Source organism: Epinephelus fuscoguttatus, linkage group LG18 (assembly GCF_011397635.1).
Source record: "Epinephelus fuscoguttatus linkage group LG18, E.fuscoguttatus.final_Chr_v1".
Taxonomy (NCBI): domain Eukaryota; kingdom Metazoa; phylum Chordata; class Actinopteri; order Perciformes; family Serranidae; genus Epinephelus; species Epinephelus fuscoguttatus.
In genome coordinates, this window is record NC_064769.1 from 20,623,341 (window position 1) to 20,643,201 (window position 19,861).

At 42.2% G+C, this 19,861-nt stretch overlaps 1 protein-coding gene and 1 long non-coding RNA gene across 3 annotated transcripts; both read left to right on the plus strand.

The window, feature by feature from the left end:
- Nucleotides 1–259: 259 nt before the first annotated feature.
- On the plus strand, nucleotides 260–6,338 carry LOC125906033 (uncharacterized). Of its 2 annotated transcripts, none has more exons than XR_007451735.1 (3): nucleotides 260–592; nucleotides 3,949–4,044; nucleotides 6,160–6,338. It is a non-coding gene; the product is annotated as an uncharacterized LOC125906033 (long non-coding RNA). The 2 variants fall into 2 exon arrangements; XR_007451734.1 differs by lacking the exon at nucleotides 260–592 and adding an exon at nucleotides 3,826–3,879.
- A 2,766-nt stretch (nucleotides 6,339–9,104) lies between these two features.
- rnf208 (ring finger protein 208) lies at nucleotides 9,105–19,236 on the plus strand. The gene is made up of 2 exons (XM_049604410.1): nucleotides 9,105–9,915; nucleotides 16,804–19,236. The coding sequence occupies exon 2, from the start codon at nucleotides 17,886–17,888 to the stop codon at nucleotides 18,660–18,662; it is 777 nt and encodes a 258-aa protein (XP_049460367.1). The 5' UTR covers nucleotides 9,105–9,915; nucleotides 16,804–17,885; the 3' UTR covers nucleotides 18,663–19,236.
- The last annotated feature ends 625 nt before the right edge of the window (nucleotides 19,237–19,861 follow it).

Below are 19,861 nucleotides of genomic sequence, written 5' to 3' on the forward strand. Positions count from 1 at the left end.
ATCTCGCTCTTATCACTGACTCTGTGGTTAATGTGCACTAATGTAGGCCTTGAATATGTGCGTGATGAATGATTTATGAGCTCTGCCTTGAACTTGCATGCTTTTGTCCCTGCCTAATTCTCTAGAAGCTGCATACGACTTTATATCAGCTCGAATCATACGTCTGGCAGTGATCCTGTTGGCCTGTATAGTGACTAAGTGCAACAAACCACAGTCAAAGGTCAACACGGAGGCTCGTCTCGCTCTCAGCAGTCAGACGAGGCATTTTTGTTTCAGCGGTGAAACCCAAACGCCATCTGTCAGCCACCGTTACCCACAACGATGATTCATGAAGACATGACATATTTGGAATTGTTTGAAAACTACAACCACGACTGAGTCGATTGTGACAGATACGGACAGCCAGAAGAAGAAGAGCCTAAACAGAATGAGAGTGCTGATCCCATTTTTGTTCAGATTATAAGTCATATTATATTTTTTGAGGAAGAAATAGTTATGTGTTACTTTTTTTCATTTGTGCTTTCTAGGTTTTGTTAACCCAGGCTGTTCTCTAAGCAGTAAGTCACCGTGTTAACTGGAGTCTGAGACGTAGGTATGGCTTTCCACTCCACAGGGACCACCATAGCCAGTTGAGTTTCAACATGTAACGTCTTTCAAAATATGGCATACAAAAGCATTCCCAATATGGGATGGAAATAAGAGTTAAGAACAAATCAGTAATAAGTAACCAGAGTGTTTAATTCACATATATGGGGCAGCTGTGGGTCGGAAGGTAGAGTGGTCACCTACCAGTAACAAGGCTGATGTTTCAATCCCAGGGCCCTGAATCTATGTGTCAAAGTGTCCGTACTGTTTATCTGATGAGTAGGCTGCCTCGGCTGAATGTGTGTGAATGGTATTGTCACCCTGTGTCATAAACTAGAGCTTTTTTTCCCATCAGTGCACAGAGCATGAGAAGATGGCTGCAACACAGTGGCCCCCTAGTGGCACAAAAGCCTCATTACACAGACAACATTACTCCAGGACTGCAGATGACCAGACAAGACAAACTTTAAATGGCTTAAACCTTTCTATTGTACAAGCTACTTAAGCTGCAGTTATCTGGACTTTGAAGGACATATCAGCCATCACACCTCAGGTCCAATAGTCCATAAATAATAGTCGCATACAGTGTATTCACTGCAACTGTGCCTGGCCACGTGTTTCAAACTAATAGGAGGCAGCATTTCACCTCCAAGCCAACTAGTGCAAGCTCTCTTAGCTTTTTCAGTCTGATAGATAAGCAAAATAAAATCACAGATGTCAAGAAAGGAAATATTACTCCAGCTATTTTTCTGTATTAAACATAAAAGCATAGTATAACAAGGATAGGCATCAAGATTTGTAATACTGTTTAAATTTCTACCCTGCCTTTGTTGTGTAACTTTTTCGTTATGTAATTAGATGAGTTTTGCCTCTTTTTGGGTGGTAGGATGGAAAATTGTCATCCTCCACATTGTCGTGTGTCAGAATGATGAAGACAGTTGGAGAACAATAGGATGTAGGCTCTACAGGATGATTTTTTTTCCTTGGCAACTACCAAATGAGGTGGCACTGTGGTGTCGTGGTTAGTTTTGTCGTTTCACAGCAAGATGGTTCCCTTCTGTGCAGAGTTTGCATGTTCTCCCCATGTCAGCGTGGGTTTGCTCTGGGTACTCCGGCTTCCTCCCACAGTCCAAAGACATGCAGGTTAACTGGTGACTCTAAACTGTCCGTAGGTGTGAATGTGAGCGTGAATGGTGGTCTGTCTCTATGTGTCAGCCCTGTGATAGTCTGGTGACCTGTCCAGGGTGTACCCTGCCTCTCACCTCAGCTGGGATAGGCTCCAGCATACCCATGACCCCTAACAGGATAAGCAGTTACAGAAAATGAATGAATGAATGCATACAGGTGCCATAAATGGGAGAAAAATCTTCCCAGGGGAGCACGTCCGCAGACCCCCGTATAAGTTTGGGCAGAGCCCTGAATGTGTCAAACGTCTGGCTCCACCCCTGATTATGTATAGCTAATACTTCCTCAATGACAATGCATGATTTCTTGTCCTCCTCAGTCTGGCAGCTGTCTCACAGGTGGAGCACAAATCAGGGCTTGTTGAGGGAAGTGTGCCTCGGGGCATGTTGGGCCGTCTGTGCATGTGACAGGTCTTATTGTCCCAACAGCTACAATTACAGGGCTCTTCAGTTCCTTACAGCTTCCTCTGAACTGCACTTCACCTCTTTTGACAGTACTAAGAAAATTCTTAGGAAACAACTCCAAAGGCATTGACTTCACTAGACCTCTTACACATAGCTCATGGCCAACTGAGTTCACACTGCCATAAACCTCCCACACACACACACACACACATTGTTGTAATGTTTTAGTCCACTGACATTTGTTCATGAGAACAGCATTCTTAAGCTAACAAACATTTTGCACTGCAAAAAGTGCTTTTCATATATTTACAAGGTGAAAACCTGGCGTTTCCACAAGTTGTTCACCAGTATTTTTGCTCATATCCATGGGATTATAATGATCTAGATGAATAGAGAATGGATTCAAATATTAAAACACTACTATAGGTCACAACTGGTGAGGTCTGTTTGATCCACAGTGCCACAGCTGGGTGGTAATAGATACTGGGGCAGCTGTGAGCTGTACCCAACACAGACAATACCCACAGTGAGGTTAACTCTAGAGAAGACATTCAGTTAATCAATGTCTGTTGGTGAGTCTGTGCCCGTTGGGAAATATAGGCTCTGATTGTTAATGACTTCTGAGGACCTAAAAGGTGACACAAGAAGAACTACTATCTGAGATTTTGATGAATAGGATCTCAAATCACCATCACTTTTAAATGGAAATTGTAGAATCAGGCAATCCATGTTTTAAACTGTTTTAAATGTCTTTTTATATTAAACTGCCTTATCTGTTGCATGTCCATTATGTCTGTTTTCATGTGAAGCACTCAGTGCTTCTAATGCCCTTATTGTAAAACACTAAAGTTATGATGATGATTACTAATGACAGATTGATAATTTGTAATGGCACTGCACATTTAAGAATTGGAGCTGTACCTATAAAGGGCATGATAAAAGAAAAACAAAATGAACACATCCATCAGCCATGACTTTAAATCTGATGGTACTAAAATTGATTTATGTGTTTTCTTTCATTACTACTTCTTCAAGAAGAATTAATGTTTCTGAAAATATATTTTGTTAATCATCTTCTTACTGTAAACAATTATGCACACATAACCACACAGCTTTCTGCCATTGTTCAACAAGTTTTTGTTATTTCAGTGTTAATTTCATTTTCTGTACTTCTGTGTACTTCAGAATGCTGTACCTTTGAAACAAAGTCTGATGACAATCGTAGAGTTGTTACTAATATTGTCATGCGACTGTGGGTCAAATCTCATCAACGCAAGGGGCAGATCAGCTGACTTTATGAGAGTTTTAGTAATATTTTTTTTGATTAATAGAGGATGTTTGTTTTTTTTCAGGAGAGTGACTTTGACTGATGCTTCATAAACAGTGAGCAAACTTCTTGAAAATTATGCTGCTCTTATTTCTTGCTAAAAGTGTAATTCCAGTACGTTAGCAAAGCAATGTTGCATCACATCTTACTTCAGTTACCTTGCACAGCTCCTTTGAAACCACCTTTGAGCAACTTCAAAACCACATGTTGCTTGAGGAAACACAGAAGGAGATATTGTGGTTTAAAGAGCAGTTAGTCTGACGTGGCATTTTGGGGTATTTACCAACCACCATCAGCTAGCTTAGCATCAGCCCTGGCTGCATGCAGCCACAGAGGTCCTGTCCTCACCATGAAGCCTCCAAGTCAGAACAAAAGCAGGTGAATAATAAAACTTAGTTAAAACAACTTTGGACTTTTAGAGTGTGAATATTTCTTCTTTTTTTCCAGAGGCAAGCTGCTTCTTCACGTCAGCCTGCATCTCTGACCAGTATCTGACTGAGCCCACAGAGAGGAAACTGACATCAGGGCTCCATCTAATTCCTGGTAAGACTGCAAAACTGAATATGACCCCACAATTCAAAAGTAATGCAGCATCACTGAGAATAGTTTCTAAAGTGTAGTTACTTTCCCTATTTAGCAATTAAATGCAGAATACAATTATAACACTATAATGTGGGGGAGACTGGGGGCCGTTGTAACAGTTTTTGCTTTTGATGTCATAACTACAAAACATCTTGAACTATTTGGATGCAATTTTGATAAAACTAAATCTGCGTTCTACTTGTTTGTATTCATATTATTTATTTGCACAGTATTAAAACAATTGGTTTTAAAAACAACAACAAAAAAACAGATTGTGCAGGTGAGATGAAAAACTCCTTAAAGGCTTGTAAGTTATCTCACCTAAATATTCAATAAAACAAAAAGACAAAGATTTAAAATTGCCTTTAAAAAACTTGTTAACAGTCAAAAAAAGTTTTTAAAAATCATATTAGCATCACAATATTGCATGTGCAACGTGATTATTAGCCTATATAAATACCCTACCAAGAACCACAAAAAACTCCCAAGAATAAAGATAAAGTTTAAACAATTTATAGGGCAAGAGGGTTGCCGGTTCGATCCCGGGCGTGGGAGCCCTTCTGTGCGGAGTTTGCATGTTCTCCCCATGTCAGCGTGGGTTCTCTCCGGGCACTCCAGCTTCCTCCCACCATCCAAAGACATGCAGATTGGGGACTAGGTTAATTGGTAACTCTAAATTGTCCGTAGGTGTGAATGTGAGCGTGAATGGTTGTTTGTCTCTATGTGTCAGCCCTGTGATAGTCTGGCGACCTGTCCAGGGTGTACCCTGCCTCTTGATGTCAGCTGGGAATGGCTCCAGCCCCCCCGCGACCCTCAAGAGGATGAGGCGGTTAGAAGATGAATGAATGAATGAATAAAACAGTATAATCAATCATACGATTATACAAATATAAAAACATCAGTTAGTCCATTGGCAGGCAAAGAGGGACATGTTTTATCTACAGCTCAACAGTCAAAGTACTGGACATTTATTACCAAACTGCAAATGAACAACCTAGCTAACAATAAAAAATTATTTGCTTTCAGTTACATGTTGTTCATGTGTTATGATAATATAAATCAATAATTCAGTAATAAAGAAAAAATCAGGAATTAACTTGTTCAGAAGAAAAGCAATAAAATATATGACATTGTAAAATAATAATAAAATGTACAAATTAACATTCTAATCAAACTAGGGATGCACCGATTTTGAAATTCTGGGCCGATGCTGATACCAATGTTTAAAATAATAATTTCGCCAGAAGCCACTCTGATGTTTTTATATTAGTGTTTCTTTTGTTATTGTTGTTATTTATTCTTCTTTTGTGCCAGGGAAACACAGAAATCTACACTATAAAAAAAGAACAGTGTTAAAGTCATTCAGTCCTTCATTTCACTACTTTTGAATGAGCACAAATTCAATAATACACATTAATGAAACAACCTTTAACATAATCTTTTTTTTACATGGAAAACATCTTTAAAAAATAAGCTAAAAGCCTTTTTACTATATATGATACATCATAATTCCCTCTCTAATATGTATTTTATAGTGCTGTGAAGACACCAACAAATTTCTCCTTCAAACAGCTGGATTTGTTCAAGTTTCTCTCATAAAGCTACATTTTACAAGAATACAATGAACACATCATGAGAACGTTACAATTTACCTTCGCCTAATACTCATTTTTACTGAATAGACCTTGAACGCTTCACAATGTAAATCAATGCAACCCCTGTTTGTGATTCGTTGCGTCCACCTGCTGCTTAGAGGTGACGATAACTAGCTCTCCTCCTGCTGATTTCAATGTGTATTGTTGTTTTCATGTTATTTGTCTTCACATACACTCCTCTCAGTAGTGTAGTGTTAGATGAGTGGGCAACAAAGAGATTTTGTCGAGTGTTTTAGTGTTTTGGGGTTCACGTGACATCAGACCACAACGCCAAAGAAAGGCCTCTCTATCATGTAGTAGGCTTTGCTATGTATGTATGTATGTTGTTGTGGTCTTATGTAATATCTCAAATTAATAGTAAAAAAAAAAAAAAAAAAAATAGTAAAAGATAAACATTTTGGGTTTATTTTCTTCCCCCAAGTGTGGCACCTCCTATGGATGAAGGCACCCTTAGCATTCGTGTATACTGCCTATGCCACAGGCCGACACAGTTCACATGTTCTGAGCACCGCTCTGCAGGGAGAAAGTCCTGTGTTTGGTGACCCATCCACCACCCCAACCTGCATCCTGGTGGGGACTGCTTCCTTCTCTACTCCTGTCAAGGTATTGGTCACATGATTACAGCCCTCCAAAATACATGGCTTATGCACAAATCACTGGCTCATAATTACAAGGGATATGTACGAATTACGGTGCATTACTTTTCGCATTGAGCCCACACTGTAACTAACTGCACTCCCTGAAGAAATATGATCATATTTTTTAAAAAATGAAACAGTGATTCCAGAGAGAAGCAGACAGAGGGGTCTACAGTCTGTGTTTGAAGGATATATCCAGGATGTCAAACTGACTCAGCAGCAACAACAGGTTAAAAAGACGAAGATAGTTAGAAGCCAAAGCCGAACTATAGGCTACAGATCACAGTGTAAAAGTGAACCACCACATCACTGCTGATCGTCACAGAAGACAATGAATATAAAGGGAAACTTTGCTGATATTGAACCAGCTGTGTGGCATCGCAGTGTGTGCAGATGAACAGTGAGTGTGTTTACAAGGTCTTTAGTATCCTGGTTTTGATTGGGTTTTTTAAGTATCCGGTTTTTGTGTTTGTCCATATCCCGAATTCAGAACACGGGTTTCAAGAAACCTGGTTTTGCCACCAGGAGTACTCCGATAGAAGCCAGGATTCTGGAGCATGTATATGCCTTATCCCGGTCTCTGACGGCTGCCCGCCATGTGCGCAGGCGCCAGAGTGACGCACCAGATATACAAGCAACATGGCGGCAACGAGAGATTCCCATTTTTGGAGCGACGAAGAGACTGAATTTTGCCTGAAAATGATGAAAGAACTCAACATAACTATGTGTTTAGACGGCAGAAGACACAGAAATGCCGACCTATTCAAGTCTGTTGTTCCATGTAAACATCATATCCCGGATATGCTCAAAGCCGAGATAAGCCTCAAAACCAGGATACTAAAGACCTTGTAAACACAGTCAATGTTTGGCCCTTCACTGGTTCCAGTACAGCAGGGTCGGTCTTTTTTTCACTGTTATAATCATTACAAAGCAAAAGCAGCATGTGTATACATTCAGTAGGCTATATCTTCAGTAGCTAGCTAGCTAACCCTACACTTTTCAGGGTTTGATTTTGGTTTTGGAACAGGGAAGAAATGTATATCTTTTTCCACCCTCTCCAGTTAACGAGTACCATTAATACACGACATGTCCCAGGCACAACATTTAGCTCCAAATCCACAAAACCAGCCTGAAAATGAAGGAAATCTGAAGCTATTGCATTAAAGTCAATGGAGCACAGCTGTGTTATTGTCGAACCCTGGTCTGAGCCGGCCCAATGCTACACTACGATTGGGTGGGACTTAGTGAAGGGTCAGTTAACTCTAGTCTACCCTACTTGTAAGCAGCTATAAGGACATTTTTAAGTGCTTGCTGATGCGCAGTGTTCAGCAGCAATTTAAATGTCTCCTATGATGACATTTTATATTGCTACAACTGTCTTTATATTCTTATTCAGTATCTGCTGCACCAGCCTCCACTTGTGTGCCCACAGGAGGAGTTTTAGCTGCAGTAGTTTCTGACAAACATATTATTATATGAATAAATTAACACATACATCTGCTCACAGCTACAATATTGTGTGTAATAAACCATTTATCAGTTTTTATATACTGCTTATTAATGCGAAACAGGGGGACTTAAAGTGTTGTCATAATCCCTCATGAAAAGAAAAACATGACTAATATCATGAATATTTAATGTTAAAGAGAAGTATTTGTTGTTTCCTAGGAAGGGGTGCTGGGTAAGAGCAATGAGAGATACTACAAGATACCAGAGAAGTGAACACCAGACATCCTCTGAGTTTGAGGAACTCATATTGCGACAATGACGGGTTGAGCACATACTGTGAGTCTTCCTCAAACTTCTCACAGAGGAGCAAGTGTATACAGCGCTCACAGCTAAGGCCCCTTCAAACAGGAGCTATGTGGCATTCAGATTATCTCCCATTACATTATGCATTCAATGCCCACATTACATAAGCATAACCCTCTTACACTGATTGAAAAATCGCATCATGTTTTTTTCCACTTTGATCTGAGGATTATTTATCGGTCAGCACAAAGGCTCCAGCAGATACTAAACTTATTAGGATCCTCGTTATGCAACATCGCTGAATGAGCAGATCTGTGGCAGGAGCTTACAGGATGCTGCTTTCAAGTTTCTGGGTGAGCTTATAGAAACTCAGCAGAGTCACATGTAATGTAGCCTTTTTTTTTTTTTTTTTTTTTTTTTGAGCGTCGAGGGGAAATGAATACAAATGGCACCTCTGGGCTGCGACGCTGTCAACATTGTTGTTTGTGGAAATCCATTTCTGCAAACACGAGTGAGATACATGTGCCTGATGTTGAATATGATGGATCTGTTTTTCCAAAAAAAAAAAAAAAAGTCAGCAACCTAAGAGACTATTAATATAATATATGAGTGGATTTATGTTCTTTTTTGCCTTTCAGATTTGTTGCACTCCTTTAGATTAGATGTATTTGCACCAGCGGCCTATGTTTCCTGTAGCTGCTGTGCTTAACCGTGTGTGTGTGTGTGTGCATGCATCCTTCACATTTATGCTCACCTTATGCAAACATGCTCATATCTGAGACATCCGTGTGCATGTTTGTGTATAAATGAGCATATGTATGTGTGTGTGTGTGTGTGTGTGTGTGTGTGTGTGCATGTGTGTGTTTAGACGTGGGGGGTGTGGGGGTGGGTATAACGATGTTACCGTTCCTCATTGGCTGAAATATTTTCTCTGGCAACTAGAAAACGTGATCCTGCCTGCAGAGGCACTGCAGTGTGTGCTGCAGCGAGAGAGAGCAGCGAGAGAGACAGAGAGGGAGTGTGTGTGTGTGTTAGTGTGTGTGTGTTTGAGAGAGAGCGAAAGAGAGACAGAAGGGGGTGGGCAGGCAAAACAAGCCACATGCATAAGGAGGGAGCCAGAGGCACAGAGACAGAGAGGGAGAGTGTGTGAGTGTGTGCATCATGTATGTGTGAAAACACTGCGCATGTGTGACTGTGAGGCGCACTGAGCGGAGCAGACGGAGACGGAGAAAGAGGAGTAATGAACGGCAGCTGAAGCAGAAGGAGAGATAACAGCACAGGAGAGGGAAAGAAGGAGACAAGAGGTTCACCTGGAGAACAGAAGAGAAACACAGGAAGAGAAGAGGAGGACGTCCATGCAGAGAGACAGTGCAGAAGCTTCACTGCACAGAATAAGCTGAATAATTTGAGAGGTTTAGGAAGAGGGATGGAGAAGGAGAGACCAGAGGGAGACGCTCAGCCACAGCTCGGAGGAGAAGGGGTAGGAGAGTGAAGGACAAAAGGTACCAGAGAGGAGAGGAGAAGAGGAAAAAGGGATGCGGAGCTCGACGAAAGCAGCCCGAGACATGACGCATCCACCTTGCAACAGCTTCCTCCATCTTACACCTCCTCCCTCCACTGCTCGCTGCTCATCCTGCTAGAATCGAATGGGCAGGAGAGAGCATCCTCCCCCCGAACAAAGAGACCGAGCGGTTTATCTTCAGAGAGCAGTATCAGCAACGTCGACGGCAACGGCTGGAACGGGAGGCGAGAAAGGACTGGAACAAGACAAGTGCGCAGTCACACAGGTGAGGATGAGAAACGGCTTTGCGTCTGCGTCCTGAGGTTTTCTGTTTGTTTTTATATCCTGCATCTGTGTGATGTGTGTGTTCCAGATCTGTGAGGTGTGGTTGCTCTATGTCGGGTTTCATACTAATGCTCTTTTCTTTCTAGCTCTCTTTGTGCGAGACAGAGGTGGTCTCTGCCTTTTGTTACGTTAAGCTGGGATTTACATGATTGTTGCATCATGGCCGTCCATTTTGCAGACGCACACATGGATGCATGAATGGAGACGCACAGATATGCCCACAGACCCACACCTGCACGCCTGCATATCTGCATTGAACACAAACAGAGATTGTGATGATGTGTGAGTTTGGGTGTAGATGGTATCTTCAGGGTGTCATGTCTCCAGCGGTTATGACATTTGACAGACCTCTGCACAGACAGACAGCAAGGGGGGAGGGGGAGGTGATAGGGACAGGGCAGGAACGGCCTGTTCTGTAGCTGTCAGCAGCATCAAGGCATCTCCATATTGGCCATACATCGGCGCTGCAGTGCAAGTGCTGGGTACACCATGCTGCGATTGCATAACTGCTGCTCCCAAAGCACCCCTCCCACATGCTAAAGCCGCTCCATCTCGCACGGTCCAAATGTGTTGGCCACCTTGCCTCTGCCTCACAATCCCTCCTGAGCTTAGCTCACACAACATCAACAACGCCATCCACCTTAACCTCGGTGCTGAGGCAGCCTCCTTAAAAAGAAAAAAAATCAATCACCCTCGTCAATCAAGTCTGCTGTTATCGAAGAGCCAAACATTTGCTGAACCCTTCCCCTTATAAATCTTCCATGAGGTCTGTGTCAGGCAGAGCGATGATGGTTATTGCTTTTTAGTTTTCTGCCCGTGTGCAGCTCTGCCATGTTGCTGTGGGAGACACGGAACAAAGAGCACTTGGCTGTAATGAATTGTGAGGCAAAATGGCCGATGTCTGCCATGAATGACGACGGGCTGAATTATTAAAAACAACACCTCCCTACATACTCACTAAGCACTTTCTGAACATACGAAAAACCCAAACATCATAACAACATCATGTCTGCCCCTGAATCCTGGGAAAACATGTCCAAATGTATTTAAATCCTGCCATTTGAATCATGTCATGTTAACCTACTGTATGTTACATGTGAAAGAAATACATGTTGTTTGAGAATTGGAAGTAAAACCCCATTGAGATAAACATGTAATTAAAAAATACACACATATTTGAGTGTAAAAGACAAATAGAAAACTGTAGGAACATAAAAAATAAGCAAAACTCAGCGTCATCTGCATCTATATAGCACCACACTTACATCTTTCAAATTGTATAATCTGCCACAGGAGCACATCTTCCTGTATTCAAATCATTCACAATATTTCACCAGCTCCTCCGATATCCCGAGAGAAACTGCAGCCAGCAAACATACAGTAAATCTGGGGATTTGTCCTCAGATCACACTAAGGTCACAACGTGTTATGCAATCAAAATACAAACACAATATCCCACGCAGCAGGTCCGAGGAGAGATGTGCCTCTTTTTTTTTTTTTACCAGCCGAGGCATGAATGTGGATACGCATCTCAACATAGCTGGCATACCTGACATACTGCTGGTGTGTGTGGTGTTGGGGCACAAAGACCCGGACCGTCTGCTCTGTCCAGACCGAGAGACTGCTCGTATGGATGGATGGATGGATGCATGGATGGATGGAGAGATAGGTTTTCATTGAGAGAAAAGGCGGTGGGATGGGCAGGGTCTCTATGACTCATTCAGAACATGGTGCCCTTCCCGTGCTCTCCAGTCTGCACAGGCGGATTCTATCAGTGTGATCATGACGACCTGAGCATGTGTGTGTGTGGGGGGTAGTGTGAGAGGATAGGAATGTTCTTGGCGTGTGGAGCTGTCTCTCTCTCTTCAGGTGTGTGCTTGTGTCGGTTTAATCTGGACTGATAGGAGACACATTTAAAAAATATTCCTGTTCGAGGCTCCTATCTGTTTGTTATCTGTTTGTTTGTGCGTCTGCTGGAATGTAGAGAATGGTGCCCAGTATGTGATGGGAAGTCGTCTGAGGGTGAGAATGTTCTAGGATGTGTGTGTGTGCGTGTGAGAGAGAGAGACTTTATTTGGTGTATGCAGCTCTGTGTGTGTTTAATGCAACGAGGAATGTGCTGCCGAGACGAACTCCTCCGACATCCCTGTGGTCAGCTCTCCTCTTCCTCCTCCTGCCTGTGATGACGAGGTCAAATGCCTGCCATGATTTCATTAGTGTAATAATTCCTCTGCAGGGAGAGGAGCCAGTGTTATGCATGCACACACACACACGTCCACACAGTCAATGTGAAGACTGTGGGAGAGCTGCAGCACCGTGTTAATATGGTGTCCGGGTCAGAGATGAGCTCCTTACGTAACAGGAGAGGGCTCTGTCGATTAGGAGGAGGCTGCTGCGCCAACGCCAGCCCATCAGCAGGCAGCCTGCATCAGTTATCAGCCCTTTTCATAGCACTGTCACCAAATTAGAGGGTAATTTTAGCTGCTTCATCTCCCCCAGGCTCAAAGGCTCCTCGTACAGCCTGGTTGCTTTATCAACTCGACCCCTGCTCACTGCCAGGCAGACGCGCTCACACAAACTGTTTATATCCACAAACAGTGTCTAGACATGTAATATCTGAGATGATTTTTGAATACCGGTATTATGTGAGAGTTTGAAGACATTTTATCGTTTTGTTAACACAGACAAAATAATCAGACACTTTGATCCCTTAAATTAGTTTGTATTCTGCAGTTGATGTAATGGCGACACTGGTTCTGGAGTACCTCAACACATCTGTGCTCGTACTTCTCAATATTTATTTGCCCATGTATACACTACAATTCAGATATATCTGCAATAAGCTAATGTCAGCAGATGTATCATCCTGACAGATTCATCTGTCTCACTTTAATTCAAACCATCATTTGTATAGTTTTAATACAATTCAAAATCCAGGCCTGAAGTGGGGCAAGACAGTAGGAAGAAAATCAAATATGAAGCTATTTTTGACCAAATATGTTGATATCAATATTTCAACGATGTTGTAGGATTGACTATTGACTATTTACACAATGACATTTTTGATAAATAATTGTTAGTAATGTGACTATAATGACTAAGAGGGTAAAGGCAAACAATTACATCCCTTTACTGTAATATAACCTTCAAAACCAGGAAAAGACAATAATATTACAGTATCCAAAATCTAAGATGATGTCTAGTGTCATATCATGATATTAATATAATATTCATGGCTATATTGCCCAGCCCTGACCTGAAGCCACACTCCTGTACTTATATAAGCATGTATAGGGCTGGGAAACATTGTTGTACACTTTAGTACCATGTACGTTGTATTTCAAAATTCTTTGATGCTGATCTTCTTTCTGAGTTTAAGGAGAAATATCAACATGTTAAAATTTCAATAAATTATTTTGATGAATACAAACATGATTTCCAACACTTTTTTATTTAACAAAAGCCAAAAATCTTAAATGTTTTCCAAAGACAAGCGAAACTAAAGGATAAACAGCAAAAGCAAAATAGTGATTTAAATCGCTGAATATCTGATTATAGAATGTTCACTCTAGGATTATTTAATTTAATTTAATTTAATTTAACTTTATTTTATTTTATTTTATTTTATTTTATGTTGTTTACCAATTCTGACTGTGCATTTCTACTACTCCTCCATTATCCTTCTGACTACTCCTGGCTCTTAAAAGGGGTCTCTGGGATGGGATGAAATTGGATTGGCCAAAGTGGGTTCTCTTTGTAAATAAACATACCAACTGATTTCTAATTGTACTACGAATCACTTCTTTTTTTAATAAAACATTTCATTAATAAGTAAACAAGACTAAGAATCTAATCAGGAACTCATTACCAACATTTGGTACTTAATAGTTTTAGATACATCATGTCATAAAAAACAACATAATTATATTGTGTGTATTACTTTTCATATGTCCAAGTTAATGATTAAAAGGAATGAAAACATACATGCTAACAAAACTATTAGCTAAATGTTTCTGTGTAGAATATTTCTTCATATAATACAAAACAGTAGAGCACAGTTAAGTACAATAAATATCATTCTTTATATCTTCATATAATTCTCATGTGGTTTGGCACATATCTGCCATGTTTGTGAATAATATAAATATTGAACAGTTATCAGAATATTGGAATATAGGAAAAAAGGTCTTTTTCTGATCCTACAGGCTGAGTTATCATTACGTAACATACATTTTCTAGGATTTTGTAATCATTTTTCTTCTTGCTGTTGATTCCCGCACTCGTAGGTCCATCATATACACTGTCATGATGATTGTTTCTTAGAAATATTTTTGCATAATCATCTTCTAAAAGCTCCTAAATATATCACTGTCTGTATGAAAGGTGTTTGAATGCATACTGCGAGTGCAAGAGGATGAGAGCGAAACAGAAGCTATTTTGGGAGAAGTGTTGCAGCACTGCAGAGCTGGACGAGCACATTTGGTGCGATCGCGAGTGATTCTGGCTAACAACTCTGTGTGTTTGAGTGGGGCTGAACAAATATGTCAACAGACTCATTGAGAAAGGATAAAGGGGAAAAACAAATGTCTGAGTGCTTGCCCAACATGGCTTGCTGCATCACGTGGGCCAAAGCACTTCCGCCTGTTAGGTACATCTCTCTCATTCAGTGTGAATCTTCAGCAGGGGGTTGGGGGCAGGAAACCACTGAGAAGTGACTAGATAAACAAACCATAAATAGAAACCAGGACCAGCACTGTGCTCTTCTCTCCTTTCTTTCCTCCCTCTCTTCTTCGCCATGTAGGTCACCTCCTCTGCACAGTTTTTTTTTTCCTCTCTAATGAATCATCACTGTTGACAGCCGTGGAGAGAATGAGAGATGTGTCATCCTCCCTCCTCTGCTGGTTGGCAGCTATTGTTTTGGTCAAGCTTAAAAGCTCTGAATGTACACTTGTTCTTTTTCAGAAACCCACACACAGTATGACACAAACCCTCAATGCAGAGTGGAACCTGTTCCCACGCGTGTTAGAGTCTAGCTGACGCAACTCACCAAGATGTGACAGGAAGCAGAGAACATGACAAGAGCAGGACCGCAACATGTGTCACAGTCACCTGCTCTGACCAGACTGTGTGGCGGCCTTTGGCTTTTAATTACCTGTCAGTTGCACTACTGGTTTTGTGCATCTTAAAGCACTCTTTACCCTCTATTTGTAATGATTTTACCACGTCTTTAAAGGGTTTAAATGTTTTTGGTGTTAGCTGTTCACACTGCTGTGGTCGGGGGTGCAGAGGAGCTCATATACTCATGACCTCAGTGTTTCTATAATCCCCCTTGAAACATACATTTTCATGTATAACATACACTAATAATCTTCACTACACTAAGTGAAACAAGTCTGTGTGCCAATACATGATAAATGAATATATTTTTAGACAACCTATAATGATAAAAGCTCAAATGGATAAATAAATATCATACATCATATTGTATATACACTCAGTGGCCATTTTATCTGATACACCTGTACAATCTAATGCAGGCCAATACAACAGCTCTGCCCCAACATCTGGGGTCTCATTTATAAAGCAATGCTTTGCCAGTTTCCGTCTCCAAAATGTTCCGAAGCGTGGCTCAAAGTTTCTGTCATCAAGTCTGGGGTTTTTTTGTTGTTTTTTTTATCTATCACAACTTCTGCGTAGGAAGTGGCGTACGCCTCTTTCGGGCCTTGTTTTGTGCGTACGCAGTGGGCTACAGATCACAGTGTAAAAGTGACCCACCACATCATTGCTGATCGCCACAGAAGACAATGGATATAAAGGGAGACTTTGCTGATATTCAACCAGCTGTGTGGCATCACAGTGTGTGCAGATGAACCATGTTTGTCTTTCCCCTGTGCCGTGTTGTTGTCGGACCCTTGTCGGAGCGGGCCAATGCTACGCTGGGATTGAATGGATCACTTAACACATCTAGCCTTGACAATAACTGAACATTAAAGGCATCGTATGTATTGTGCTGTCTTATGTGGTGTGTTGTGCGTCTGTCATTGTTATTTTATGTCTACCTGCCCGGGGACAACAGCTGCCAAAAAGCTATCAGCTAACTGTGCTGCAGTTAATTTTAATTGTGTGCTATCCCTGCAAAGATAAACAATATTATTAACAGATGAACAGATGATCAACAGAAAACTGACAACAATTTTAAGAGCTGATTAATTAATAATTTATGAAACAAAAAATGCAGAATATTTGTTAGTTTTTACTAAAAAAAAAAAAAAAAAATTAATGAAAGTGGTCATTAGTTGCTACCCTGAAAAGCACATCATTTAGGTGTTCTGAATTACACTCACCTCAGACAAAAGATGCACAAACAGCTTTGTCATCGGGCCTAAACACACAAACATAATCTTCCGACTTTGCAGCATGCCGATTGTGTTCAGTCAAATGAAAGGCGTGCTCTGTGCTGTGCCCTGGTGCATGTGGCAGCATGACAGTGATCTCACCCTTTAAAGAAACACCTTTGGGCCGAGGCCAGGATGCAAAGGTGACAGCCTCTGTCATTGGATAAACACAAAGACACCAATCTTCATACGGCTACAGTAGATTCTTTCAAAGTCAGTCATACACTGGAAGATTATTGTGTCAGAGTCAAACAGATAATATACTTTGTATGAACACAATGAAAGGGAGTGCACCTACCTGCCTTTTCAACAGTGATTTATTCATTGGTTTATGTATTTGTGAGAAGCTGATGTTGTCCTACCCACTTGTATTCCATCTTAAATGTTATGAAGATTCACTAAATCTTATGCCTATGTCTTTATTGTGTTGACAGGTAGATGGACCAAAGGAATCCTGAGGGCACGTTATGAGTCCGAGACACTGAAATAAGGGAGACAAGCACAGAGGCATCTTTCAGACTGTTATCACTTCTTCTGCTCAGTTGGGAGGACTAATCTGAAAATAAAAAAACCCCTCCACTCCCACCTCTGAGGAATTCAGGAGCCTTGGAGCTTGAAGGAGTCATTCCAACAGCTTTCTGGAGCATTATAGGAAACCTCCCCAAAAAAGACCTCCTCCCTGTTTCTTATCAACAATCCACTGAGAGGGTCAAACAGGGTCGCCTGGCCAAACTGGACCAAGAGCAGAGAGAAAGACTGGAGCTTGCTCTTTCTCTCTCACGCACTCAAGTCGATGTGTAACACAACTGCAGCCAAAAACAGGAAATAAAGCGGGCGTCTAAGTGAGAACCACGTGTGAAGGCTAGTTTGAGAAGGCAATGGGTTTTCTTGGCAGGCCACAGGATATAGTTTAAGACAATACCTCTTGGACTTCTCTGAACTGCCTGAACTCTATTCCCCCCTCTACGCTGTGAATGCAGAAATCTACCAACCTGTACTGTATGTGTAAATGTGAGCATCTGTGTGCATATGAGATTATTTATTAGTGTCATCACTGAGTGAGAACATATCTTTGTGCTATACTGTCCTTGTGTGTGAATATACATTTCTGCAAATAGCCATCAGAAACAGCACAGGAACAGGAACATCAGCATACGTGAGTGAAAACAACAAAAAAACTACCTTTAAGTAGTCAACACTGGTCGCATACGGTAAGCTGGACTGTTAAATCATCTGTACATATCAGCAGTGACAGAATAAGAGCTTCAGATTGTGGTGCTCTGGCTGAGCTCCTCTATCTGTCTTCCCCTCATAAAGACTCAGGCTGACAGAAGCACCCGCCAGGTGGGGGATCTCTGAGGGAAACATGGAGGCAACCATCCGTCCTCATGTCCCCTCGAATGGCTGACTTCAGAGAAAGAGCCTAATCTTTTTCCCCGTGCCCAGAACCAGGCAGGGGTGTCCAGTGCTGATTAGAGCCACAGCCCCTCTCTCTTCCGCCTCCAAAAACGTGCGAATGTCCTGCCTCAGGCGTCAGCCCGTCACCATCCCCATGGACACTGTCAAGATCATCCAGTCGGAGAAGTTCCCCAGAGAGTGCCCTGTGCCCGTCACCCAGCCGCGCTACGCCCCACCCCCCAGAGTGGCTTGGGATGGCGGAGGTGAAGGCGAGATCATCGTCAACCAGGCCTGCAGTGACCTGACCCTGGACATCACAGGGTCCCCCCGGCCTATGGTGTCCCCCTCGGCCCCCGTGATGCGCAGGGAGCAGAGCTTCCTGGCGCAGCGCAAAACCAGTGCCAACGAAATCTGCTACCACCAGTTCCACTACAAGATGGAAGACGTCATAGTCAACCAGTACGTGCTGCGCTCTTCCTCCACCTCCTCCTCCACTTCCTCCTCCTCCTCCTCGGGACCCGTGATGCCCTGCGAGCCCCTGGACTGCCCCACCTGCGGCCACACCTACAACTTCGCTGGCAAGCGTCCGCGCATCCTCTCCTGCCTGCACTCGGTGTGTGAGGAGTGCCTGCAGATCCTCTACGAGTCCTGTCCCAAGTACAAGTTCATCTCCTGCCCCACGTGCAGGCGCGAGACAGTGCTGTTCACTGACTATGGCCTGGCTGCTCTGGCCATCAACACCAGCATCCTGAGCCGCTTGCCCTCTGACCCTAATGGGCCAGTGCAGTGGGGCGGGGACGCCGACCGCAGCTGCTACCAGACTGTGCGCCAATACTGCCAGTCAGCCTGCACCTGCCAGATCGCCAACCCCTTGTCCTCCTGTGGCATCATGTAGACAAGGGGGGGACACTGCAGGCATGACTCGACGCTGCCCCTCCCCCTACCGCCACCACCACTCTTTTCGTCTATAAGCTATACCCTCTTTGCCAACTCCCTCTCTCACACACACATACAGTAAATAAATTCCTCCACAGATGTTATCTCTATATATTTAATAGCACAGATGGATGCTATGTGGGACTTATGGATGCCGGTGGTTCAATAAATAGTAAATAAATGTATTTTATGTATGGACTTGAATCCTATTCACCCTCTCTCGTTTGGTTGGACGTGTTTGTCATTGACATCTCTTTACATGGGAATGCCAGGGGAGGTCTATCCCCCCAACCTAGGTGAATAAAGATTAAATAAATGATAAAAGTAACTCTGTGTGGCCTGCACTTGTTATCTGTCAAGCAAGGGCATAGGCTTTTTTTTAACCACTAGAGGGTGGTTGGAGTGAGGGGGCGGGGGGTCTGACATATATGAAACTGGGGCCATTGAGGTCCACCAGCAAAAATTTGAGTATCAAATACCAAATTTCCTGCATTCTAGTGATGCTTTATGCACCAATTTGTGCCTTATCTGTATCAGTTTACCGTGTAAATGTCTTGAATTTTGTCAAAATAAAAGTCCTCTGCTACTTTCATGTTTTTATTGAGGGGGACAAATGCATATGATTTAAATATTGACAGGACGTGTCCCCTGCGTCCCCCCTAAAATCTACACCTTCAAGATTCAGCTGCAGAATTATGGCTTTCTCTTATTTAGACTAATGCACTATGAAGCTGCCTTGTTTTCTGCCTTGATTATAGAATTTAAGGGAATAGTTAATGGATTAATTAGACTTTTGATGGGTTTTCTATCCCTTAATTTACACCCTGTTTTTGCAGTTAAGATGAAAATTCAGAACTCGCATTGATGCTTAGAAAAAATTGCCTTTTCTCAGTTTTTGATTCTTTGAAGGTATTTTTACCCCCCGTTCATCCATTCATAAAACAAATGAACAACCTGAGATGTTTTAAGAAAAATAATGACCTGATTGGACCAAAACCGGTTCACCAGAGGTCCAATCCGTGTTGTTTGACATTTGATTGATAAGATTAATTGTTGCTGCCCCAATTAAGACTTATTTGCCTCATTTGGGGTACAGATATATTTTTATTTTTAGCAGGAAAGGCGACACTTGCAGAAAGTGTGCAGTGCAGCCATATC

Bases quoted from the DNA above. Each gene is read 5' to 3' on its own strand.
- rnf208 (XM_049604410.1), top strand. From the start codon at position 17,886: ATGTCCTGCCTCAGGCGTCAGCCCGTCACCATCCCCATGGACACTGTC.